The 11843-nt window shown below is 39.2% G+C and overlaps 1 protein-coding gene across 1 annotated transcript; it reads left to right on the top strand.

Moving 5' to 3' along the window:
- Positions 1 to 2317: 2317 nt before the first annotated feature.
- On the top strand, positions 2318 to 10134 carry LOC309583982 (butyrophilin-like protein 9; the record flags this gene model as incomplete). Its single annotated transcript, XM_082299871.1, has 7 exons — positions 2318 to 2378; positions 2739 to 3086; positions 5073 to 5357; positions 6632 to 6730; positions 6879 to 6905; positions 9632 to 9658; positions 10046 to 10134. The coding sequence occupies 7 exons, from the start codon at positions 2318 to 2320 to the stop codon at positions 10132 to 10134; spliced, it is 936 nt and encodes a 311-aa protein (XP_082155997.1).
- Between the last annotated feature and the right edge of the window lie 1709 nt (positions 10135 to 11843).

The following is an 11843-nucleotide window of genomic DNA, read 5'->3' as shown; positions in this document are numbered from 1 at the left end:
TTTCCGAGCTGCTCCGTCCAATCCCCTCCGGCTCCACCGGAAAACGCCGATCTCAGCTTCCAGTGGCCATAAAACCCGAGGACAAAGGTTGATCCCAGCCGCATCCCCGAGGAGCTGCCAGGTCCCTCCTGCTCAGGTAAGGAATTCCACATTGGAAAAACCCCCTGAACTAATTGGGATTAATTAATTGAACTGGAATAAATTCATTTAATGGAAATAAGTTAATTGTTTTCACGGATAGGGAGGAATCTGGGCCGTTGTCGCCTTTTTCCCATGGGAATTCGTCTCCCTGGCACTGCTTGGATTTATCCGTGATTTGAGACATGGAGGAAAACACAGGAAATCCCAGGAAATTAGGATTCAATCCCAATTGAATCCCAGCTCGCTGCTCAGTTTCATTATTTATCTTCACCCGGAGCGGGATTGGCAGGGAAATCCTTGGAGCCACATCCATGAAATCACAGAATTCCATTTAAAAACAGCGGGATCAAGATCCTGCTGCTCCTGTGAATTGCTCCAGGAGGTTTCGGGAATGGTTTTGCCGATAAAATGATTGGATTTGGTGATTGGAAAGGTCTTTTCCAAGTTGGGCAATTCCATGATTCTACGGAAAGGCGGGATAATATAAAATTATAATATCAAAATATGATATTGAAATATAAATGATTGTAATAATTATAATAAAATCATTATAGATAGAATTATATTTAAATGATATATAGAATTATAGTTATAACATTCTATATTATATATAGAATTATGTCGGAGTATAATTATTATACTGTGTGTTATTGCACTATAAATTATCTGTAATTATTGTTAAATTATTGATTAGAATTATTATAGCATATATTATTTATTACAAAAATAAATATTATATATAAAAATAGATTATTTTCGTATATAATAAATATAATAATTCTAATGAAATAATATCTATTTATATATTTTAAATATAGAATATATTAAAATAATAAAATACAATGACAAAATAGAATGTTAAATTATAATATCAAAATAGAATCCCTGAATATATCCAAATATATCAAAATAAAGTTTAAAAATACAATATCAAAATATAATCCCAAAATATAGTGTGAGAATATAATATTAAATATGACATAAAAATGGAATCTGAAATACAGTATTGAAATAGAATGTTAAAATAGAGTATTTAAAAAATATAAGAATATTGTAATAATATATAAGGTTAAAGAATGATATCAAAATAACATCCAAATAAAATCTCAAAGTAATATAAAAAGCTAATATAAAAATATAAAAATACCAAAAAAATTTTTAAAAAATATATAAAATATAAAATCTAATAGCAAAATCTGATTACTAAAGATAATATTAAAATATATCAGAATGTAGTATTAAAATGTAGAATAGACTATCAAAATACAGAAATAAAATATTAATATAATATTAATTACAGAATATCATGTTAACGTATAATATGGAATGTGGCATCAACACAGAGTATCAAAATACGATCTTAAAATTGAATATTAAAATATCACCCCAAAATCGGGTATTAAATTCTGATATCAGAATTCCAAAAATCAAAATAATACCAAAACCCCACCAAAATCTGATAACAAAATAACATCCGAACATCCCACAAAATGCTTGGAATTTCTCAGGGAAAGGGAAAAAATGGGAATGGAACGTCCGGAAAACCGAGGGCGGATTTACTGGGTGGATTTAAATTGCACAGGGAGCTGAGGAAAGGAGAATTCCCGGAATCCCGTTTTCCATCATCCTTCACGGATCATATTCCCTGTTTTTTCCCCTCTCCATTCTCTCCTTGTTTCCAATTGGGAAGGGACCGAAGGAATCCTGCGGGAGACCCCCCGGCAGTGCCGGTTCCGGAGGGGAGGAGGAGCAGGGAGCCGGGATATCCATGGATTCCCGGCTCTGGTGGCTGGCGGTGCTCCCAGTCCTGGCATTCCGGCGCGGATCCCACCTGGCTGCAGGTGAGGGCAGTTCCATTTGGGATCTATTCCCATAAAACAGGCGATTTCTGCTCCAAATCGTGAATTAAAACCTAATGAGGACACAGAATTTAACTTGGAAAGGGCTCCTTTTCCAGAGGGTGGTCGTGGCTGGAGCAGCTCCACAGGGAACTGGCAGCGGCTCCGAACATTCCGGTGCTTGCGGAGCACTGGGACAACGCTCCCAGGGATTGTTGGGATTGTCCTGTGCGGGGCCAAGAGTTGGACTCCAATCCTCTTCCAGCTCAGGGCATTCCATGATTTTATCACTTGGGTCTCAATCCCGTGCTGGGAGAACCTCTGGGAATCAGGGCGGGATGTCCAAGGAACACCTCACGTATCCTTGGGAATCTGAGAGCTCCCACATCTCCCAGCACCGTAAGGATGAATTCCAGGCCCTGGGACATTCCAAACCTTCCTGGGAACCGGTGTTGGGGCAGTCAATTCCCACCTGGAATTTTCTGGAGGTAAATCCTGGGTGTGAACTTTTATTTTGGATGGAATTTGCCATTTCCATCCATTTTCCAGGGTTCTCCAAGACTTGAATGGCCAAGAAATTGAGTTATCGTTCAAAACACTGAAGGATAAATCCATGAGCACCACATCCCCATTTTTTTGGTTTTCCTCTGGGTTCCTCTCTTGTTGAGGGTGGAATTGGTCCCATTGGTCACCCGATGAAATTCCATGGAAAACCCAACCTGGAAAACCCGAACCAATTCCCCTTTTACCCTAAAACAGGCGGATTCCTGAGCGCTCCCAAAACTTCTGTCCTCGGAATCATCGGGGACAGGGTGGTCCTGCCCTGCCAGGTGGGATCTGCTCCCGTTCCCGAGGATTTCTCCATCCGGTGGACATTCCACGGCCAATCCCAGCGGATCCCCGTGAGCAGCTATGATGGGAAGGATCGAAGGGAGGAGCCGCATGAGCGATATCAGGGCCGGGCGGAATTTTTCCACAGGGACTTCCGAGCTGGGAACATGTCCCTGCTCCTGAGGAACGTCCAGAGCTCCGACCAGGGATCCTACAGCTGCGAGGTCTCATTCCAGGATGTGTCCCGGGAAGTGCTGGTGGAGCTGGAAGTGGCAGGTCGGTGCCATTCCCTCTGGTTTCCTTCACTGCACAAAACTGGGCAGATATTTAAAATATTGTTAAAATATTGTTATAAATGCTAATATTTTTTATATTTAAAAATGTCTATTTTTATATAATATTTTGTTAAATTGTTTCAGTTTTATTTTAATTTTTATTATAATTTTTTTCTTATTTTTATTTTTATTACAATTTTTATTTTTATTTTTAATTTTTATTATAATTTTTATTATAATTGTATTATCATTTTTATTATAATTTTTATTTGTATTTGTATTTGTATTATAATTTTTAAATTATTTTTATTTTTATATATTTTTAATACATATTTTTTATATTTGACATCTTATATGTTGTGTAATACAAATATTTTATAAGAATACATAAATACATTATTATACAAACATCTATTATATGGACATAGTAATTATACAACACAAATATTCTCATCTATAATATTATAAAAATATATTCATTTTTAATATTAATTATTAATAATAATTTCTATAATGTCTATATTAATTTATAATATAGAAATAAAGATATACGTATTGTATATTCTATTCTATTCTATTTAGTGTATTTATACGTTATAAATACAATTATAAATACAATTATAAATATATTACAACATATGCTATAAAATATACTATATAATATATATCATATATATGAAAACATAAATAAGTAGTATTTATCTACTGTATTTTGCAAATATAAAATTATATACTAGAAATAGTATATTATTTTATGTTTATACTTATGTTCATATTTATACGTTTATAATTCTATATTATGTAGTTTATGTCTATATTTTTATCTTTAATAGTTTTACATTTTGTATCTTTTCTATATTTATTTAATATATTTGATATATTTTAAATATATTTAAATCTTTTATACATTTTATATATTTTGTACATTTTATATATTTTATATATTTGCTTCTACAATTTTTTCATTTCCTAAATTCTACAAAATCCGGGGAAATTCCACTCCCAAATCCATCCCAGGACCACCCCCACCCTTCCATCCACTTCCGGATTCTCCATTAAATCCCCTCATTCCCAAGGACATTCTCAGAGCCAATGACCACTGAGAACCTCCAGCCCCCCTGGATCAAATCCCGGAAAATCCTCCAAGACTTTCCAACTCCTTGGTGAAAAGTCGAGTTCTAGAAAACCCCAATTTAATGGGATTGAAACAGAAATTCCTCTGCTTTTCCACATCCATTGGGGAGGCTCCATCCATGATTCTCCAGAAAACAGGACCTGGGCAATTTCTCAGTGGGAGGAATCGCTGAGTTCCAGAAAACCCAAATTTAACGGGATTGAAACGGAAAATTTGTCCATTTTTCCACAACCATGGAGAGAATCCATCCATGATCCGGTGGAGCCCCCAGAAACAAACAGAATCGTTGACTTCCAGGAAACTTCTATTTAATAGGATTGAAATGGAAAATTCCTCTGTTTTTCCTCTGCTGTCAGAGAGGCTCCATCCGTGATCCCGCGGCGGCAACTCCTCAATGAACGGAACCGTTGAGTTCCAGAAAACCCGAATTTAACGGGATTGAAATGGAAAATTCCTCTGTTTTTCCTCTGCTGACAGAGAGGCTCCGTCCGTGATCCCGCAGCGGCAGCTCCTCAATGAACGGAACCGTTGAGTTCCAGAAAACCCAAATTTAACAGGATTGAAATGGAAAATTCCTCTGCTTTTCCACAGCTGTGGAGAGGCTCTGTCCGTGATCCTGCAGAGTCCCGAAAAACGGGACCTCAGCAACTTCTCCATGGAAGGAATCACTGAGTTCCAGAAAACCCAAATTTAACGGGATTGAAATGGAAAATTCCTCTGTTTATCCTCTGCTGTCAGAGAGGCTCCGTCCGTGATCCCGCAGCGGCAGCTCCTCAATGAACGGAACCGCTGAGTTCCAGAAAACCCAAATTTAACGGGATTGAAATGGAAAATTCCTCTGTTTTTCCACAGCCATTGGAGAAGCTCCGTCCGTGATCCTGCGGAGCCCCGAGAAGCAGGACCTGGGCCTCTCCTGCCGCGCCTCCGGGTGGTTCCCGCGGCCGGAGCTGCTCTGGCTGGACAGACACGGAAAGGTCCGGAGGGAGTCAATGACCACAACGGCCACGGTGACCCCCGGGGGCCTCTTCAGCGTCGAGGCTTCCCTGAGGATCCAGCCCGGATCCGACCTGGAAATCTCCTGCCGGATCCTCAACCGCCGGCTCAGTGCCTCCCGCGAGTCCCGGATCCGCATCCATGGTGGGCGCCGGGAAAAAATTCCCAGAAGAAATTCCCGGGGCAGTTATTCCGCTCCTGGTTTAATTTGACTTTTCCTAATTAGTTGAGTCCAAAGGGTTGGAATTCTTTAATTTTATTGATTATCATTTGTTAATCGAAGTATTTAATTTAGTTTTTGCTAATGAGCAGCTTCAGTTGAACCCAAATGATTGAAGTCACAAATTTTGTTGATTATCATTGATTGATTTTTTAAATTTAATTTGATTTTTGCTGATTAGCAATTCCTGTCAAAGTATTTAATTTTACTGATTGTCATTGGTTGATTGATTGAATTTGGTTTTTGCTAATTGGCAGTTCCAGCTGGACCCAAAGCACTGGAAATCTTTAATTTTATTTATCATTATTTATACATTTGTTGATTTTATTCTATTTTATCTTTGCAAATTAGCAGGACTTGTTGAAGTCCTTAATTTGATTTAATTTTAATTGAATATTTTTCTATTCATATTTTATTTTCTATGCTTATTTTTATTTTTACTTTTTATTTTTATATATATTTTACCTTCATATTTTATTTTAAAATTTTATTTATTAGCATAATTTATTGATTGATTTAATTAGAAATACAACTTCCCCATCTCCCACCTCCGCCTGTGTTTTGTCTCCTAATTTACCACTGCCTTTGTGATTTATTCATTAATAGAAGGCTTAATCATCAATAAAATATCTAATAATAAATGGAATAGCCAATCTTTAAATCATTTATGGAACAGCCAATACTTAATTGAATATTTGAGCCTTAATCAAATACTTAATCCTGAAATCATTATTAGAATATTTAATAATTATTGGCCATTTTAAGAATTAATTAATTAATTGACTATTTATTAATTGATACACTCTTTAATCCTTAACTGACTATTTAATCCTTAAATCATTAATATAATATTTAATAGCTGTTGGAGAATTGAATCTTTAAATAATTAGCAAAGTATTTAATCCTTAACAGAATGTTTAATCATTAAATCGTTAATAGAATATGTAACAGTTAATGGGAAATTCAAACCTTAAATAACCAATCCAATATTTAATCCTTAATAGAGTATTTCATCTTAAACCATTAATCTTATATTTAATCATTAATGGAAAATTAAAGCCTTAAATAATTAACAAAATATTGAATGCTTATTTGAATATTTCGGCCTTAAATCGTTAACAGAATATTCAGTAATTAATAGGATATTTAATCTTCCACCAATTGACGGAATCTCGCTGGTTTTCCCTCGTTTTCCCAGACGTTTTCCTCCCCTCCATCTCCCAGTGGCTGCGGATTTTCCTGGCGGTTTTGTTCCTCAACATGGCCCTGATTTCCATCGTTTTCTGCCAGATCCGGGGTGAGTTCCGGCTTCGGATCCCATTGGAAAATCCCACCAGAATCTGAGGAAAATCACCCGTGGTTAAAGGCGAAATCCGGGAAAAGGAGCCCAATTTCCCTACAAAAACATGGAATAAAAAGGAATTTTTGTTCTTTTTTTTACCCAGGGAGCAACAAGAGAACCGTGGGCGCAGGTGAGGTTGTTAATTATTAATTAGTGATCACCAACGGTATAATTGCAATTTATTTTTATGTCCCTGCTATAATTATAACAACGTAAAATGAAAATTATTAATGATTTGATTTAATATTTAATATTTATTTAAAATATTTATTTAAAATACATTAAATATATTTAATATTTATTATTTACGTCAAAACGTGAAATAGTAAATATAAGATATTACCCATATTAATGGAAATATTAAATACCAAATAACAAACGCACGATTTTATTACATATTATTAAAATAGAAAATGTAGAAATATAAAATACCATAAAATCTTGAAAATATGAAATATGAAATAAGCAATACCAGGTTTTATTAAATCTTATTAAAATATAAATATCTGGAAATATAAAAGACTCTAAAATCTTGGAAATATTCAATATATTAATACGTTTATTAGAGAGATCTATTGAATATGTAAGTTCAGATATTAATTATTATCAAACAGTAGTTTAAAAATCTTTCGGAATTAAATAATTTAAAATTTTTTCGGTTTTCAAGGAAAAGCAAAGCTGGAAACGGAAGAAGGTAAAAATCCTCTGTGTTCGAAATGAGGGAGCGATGGAAATTCTGGGAATTCTCTCTGTTATTTAACACACAAAGTTTAAAACCCAGCGTGAATTTCAGTCTTCTTTCTGCTGTAGTTCCTAATATTTTACAATTTCAAAGTTGACAATTTAAAAATTGGAAAATTTCCTCATTTTTTTACAATCATGTTTTTGCTCAAGTCGGTCATTTTTTTTTAATTTGAAAATTCACCGATTGAAAACTTCCACTTTAAAAATGACCCAATTTTAAAATGTTCAAATTACCAATATTTTACAATTTTAGTTTTGCTCTTTCTGTTCTGACAGTTGAAAAGTTATAAAATCGACCTATTTTTTTGCAAATGTCTTTTTGCTCAAATTAGAATGAAAAAATAATGTACAAAATATTATGTTAAAAATATAAAATATTATTAATCAATATATGAATTATTGAATCTGATAAATCCCATCTATTAAATAAAATGAAGTTCAAAAAGTTTGATACTTCCACGGATTAAATAATTAATTGCAAATAATCAAAAAATGCCCTTTCAATATGATCAGGGTTCCTGATTTGGGATTTTTTGGGTGCCAAAATCCTGCATTTTCTATTCCAGAGAAAAAGAAAGTGAAGTCGGTGCTGGGTGAGTCCTTCTCTTCCCTTTTTTCCCCCTTTTTTCCCCTTTTTCCCATTTTTTCCCCCCTTTTCCCCCTTTTCCCCTCTTTTATCCCCTTTTTATCCTTTTTCCCCTTTTTTCCCCCCTTTCCCCCCTTTTCCCCCTTTTTTCCTCCTTTCCCCCCCTTTTCCCTTTTTCCCCTTTTCCCCTCTTTTATCCCCTTTTTCCCCCTTTTTCCCCTTTTCCCCCATATCCCCCCTCTTTCCCCGCTTCCCCCCTTTTCCCCCTTTTTCCGTCTTTTTTCCCATTTTTTCCCCCTTTTCCCCCTTTTTTCTCCCTTCCCGCCTTCTTCTCCTTTTTCCCCCCTTTTTCCCCTTTTTTCCTCCTTTCACCCCCTTTTCCCTTTTCCCACGTTTTTCCCCTTTTTATCCCCTTTTTATTCCCTTTTTTCCCCTCTTTCCCCCTTTTCCCCTTCTTTCCCCCTTTTCCCCCTTTTCCCCCTTCTTTCCCCTTTTTCCCCCTTTTCCCCCTTCTTTCCCCGCTTCCCCCCCTTTCCCCCCTTTTTTCCCCCTTTTTCCCTTTTTTCCCCTTTTTCCCCCTTTCCCCCCTTTTTCTCCTTTTCCCCCCCCTTTTCCCCTTTTTTCCCCCCTTTTCCCCCTTTTTTCCTCCTTTCCCCCCTTTTTTCCTTTTCCCACTTTTTTCCCCTTTTTATCCCCTTTTTATCCCCTTTCTATCCCCTTTTTTCCCCTTTTTCCCCTTTTCCCCCCTTTTGTCTCCTTTTTTCCCCTTTCCCCCTTTTTCCCTCTTTTTCCCCCTTCTTCCCCCTTTTTTTTCCCTTTTTTCCCCCTTTTATCACCTCCCCCCCCTTTTCTCCCTTTTCCCCCCCATTTTTCCCCTTTTTTCCCCTTTTTTCCCCTTTCCCCCCCCTTTTCCCCCTTCCCTTTGGACAGGAACCGACAAACAATATTAATAATAAATATTAACAAGCACTATTAATAACAATTAATAACCATTATTAAATTAGTATTTCTCCCTGTTATTCCTTTGATTCCCCGATCCGGAATCCCCAGATGGAGAGAAAGCCAAGAAACGAGCGGGTAAATCCCATTTGCTTAAAATATTCCTTGGGAATGGGCGGGGTGCTCAGGGAAAACCATCCCCTGCTTAATCAGCTTAATTTTAATTAGAAGCGATTAATTAGAGGGCCCAATCCCATCTCTCCAAGCTCTCTTCTCTCCCTTGGGGTTCCATGGAATTTCGGTTGGAAAAATCCCCTGAAATCACGGAATCCAACCCCAAATCTCCTTCCACCCCCACATCCCTCAGCACATCCCACCTGGAATTCCCCGGGACCAAAACTCCCTCCCCTTTCCTCCCATTTTTGGGGAAAAATCTGTAATTCCTTAAATCCTGACATTTGATGGTGGAAATTTCCCACCTCCATTCCCAAAAGGAATAACCGCTCCAATTCCAATGCCTTCCTCGCTGATATTTTCATTTTTCCGTGGAGTTTTCCCATCACTCATTCCCTGCTTTTCCTTTCCAGCAAAAATCCAATTCAAGAAACGCTTCGGTAAGAAAATGCGATTTCCATAAATTTGCATTTTGCCCCAAGTTTATTAAAAATAAGATCGGAATCCACGTTATCCCTGGATTTAGAGCTAATTAATCCAGGGAAATACCCGCCCATGGAGAGGAATTTCCTGTTACTCCCCACTTGGGGGTTCTGATGGGAAAAACTGGGGAAAAAAGTGGGAAAATCCAACAAAACTAATGGGAATATCTTCTCCTTTCAGGTCAGATGAAAGCTGAGCTGGGTAAGTGCTGAAACCCACGGGAATATGCAAATTCCTGGGATTTGGGGGGGATGAAATCAGAATTTTGGGGGGCCAAAATACTTCCGGTCCAGGAAGTATCGAATTCCCCTATAAAAACCGGAATTCCGTTCTTCTTCTCGTAGATTTCTGGGAAGCCCGGAGCCACGCGGGTGAGCTGGAAAGGCGGGAATGTGCCGTGGATAACAGGGATCAAGACTGGGATGTGGGATAAGGGGTTGCTGGAAGGTGTCCAAGTCTGGGGTGGGACTGGGACATGATTCCAGGTGGGATGGATGGAAGGAAAAAGAGGGAATTGTGTCCGGAGGAAGGATCCAGCTGGGAGAGCTCTGGGAGACCCCTCTGGGATCCCTTCCAACCTCACCCACTCTGGAGATTCAGGGATTCGGGGATTCGGGAATTCAGGGGTTCAGGGGTTCAGGAATTTGGAGATTCAGGGATTCGGGAATTTGGGGATTCAGGGGTTCGGGAATTTGGGGATTCAGGGGTTCGGGAATTCAGGGATTCAGGAATTCAGGGATTCAGGGGTTCGGGAATTTGGGGATTCAGGGATTCGGGAATTCGGGGATTCAGGGATTCGGGAATTCGGGGATTCAGGGGTTCAGGAATTCGGGGATTCAGGGGTTCGGGGATTCAGGGATTCGGGAATTTCGGGATTCAGGGGTTCGGGAATTCGGGGATTCAGGGGTTCAAGAATTCGGGGATTCAGAGTTTCGGGAATTCGGGGATTCAGGGATTCGGGAATTTCAGGATTCAGGGATTCAGGTGTCTCGGTTTTGAAAGACAGGTGTCTGCTAAGGAAGGCAGAAGCCCCCTTGAAGTGGCAGATATAACCCCTTTTCCCTCCAAGTTATTATATTTTGAAATCAAGGTCCTTTAGGCAAAGATGTGGGAAATAGGAATAACAGTTCTTTACTATCATATATCTATATGTGTATAACCAGTCAAACAAGCAACAATAACTCTGGCAGTAACAGCAAACAATCCCAAACCCAGTGCCAGCCTTCTCGGCTGTCGGGCCCTTTCCCCTCGGGTGCAGTTCCGCTCGCAGCCGGCAGGGGCGCTGGCGGCTCCCGGTGAGCAGGGCAGGTGCGATGGTTCCCCCGCGGCTGCAGGGGGCGCTCCGGAGCGAGCTCGGGGAGCACGCGGCACTGGCGGCCTGGGATCCCGGGAAGGGAAGGAACAAAGGCTTCACAAACCCCTGGGCAGCCGATCCCGGACTCTCAGGAGCAGCAGGCTGGAGCGGCAGGCTAGAGCGGCAGGCTGGAGCAGCAGGGACGAACGCAAATCCCGGGTGGCAGGCGAGATGTATCCAGATGGGAGAACCCCCACGGATGCCCAGGCAGGCAGGGCGAGCAGGGCTACAGCGTAGCGAAAACTCGAAGCAGCAGCAGTGGGGCAGGGCAGCCACAGCTCGGCCTCCAGCAGGGCAGGGAAAGCGGCTTTTGGGGTCCCGGCGTTGTTTCCAGCAGGAAGAGAAGAACGGCCAAAAAGAAAGAAGCAGCAGCTCCTTTCTCTGCAGCTTCTCTCTCCGGACGCTCAGAGCAAACTGACCCCACACCCAGGTGTAGACAAAAGGAGTAGCCAGGCCCGCTCCACTCCCTTTTTTGTCTTTCTTAAGTACAGCTATTTGTCCCCTAGCAACATGCATATGGGAGAAAATTCCTTTAACAGAAAAAAAAAAACCTAAGACTAAACTAAAACCCCAACATTATCCACCCCGAATTTTTTCCCATACTAACATGTTACATGAAACTTAACTTTTTTTTTTTTCTTAACCATATAAATCTATGCATTACCCAAATTATATACAAATATACATGCTGATAGTGATACAAGTACAGAGCCATGGGTAGTTCACCCTAAAACAAGGTCCCCTTGAGGTAAGCATCGGGTCTCTCCATCCTTTTGCATCACCCACCA

The sequence above is a fragment of the Coloeus monedula genome, assembly GCF_965178545.1.
Source record: "Coloeus monedula genome assembly, chromosome: 34".
Lineage (NCBI taxonomy): Eukaryota > Metazoa > Chordata > Aves > Passeriformes > Corvidae > Coloeus > Coloeus monedula.
This window is presented reverse-complemented; position numbering and strand designations above follow the sequence as displayed.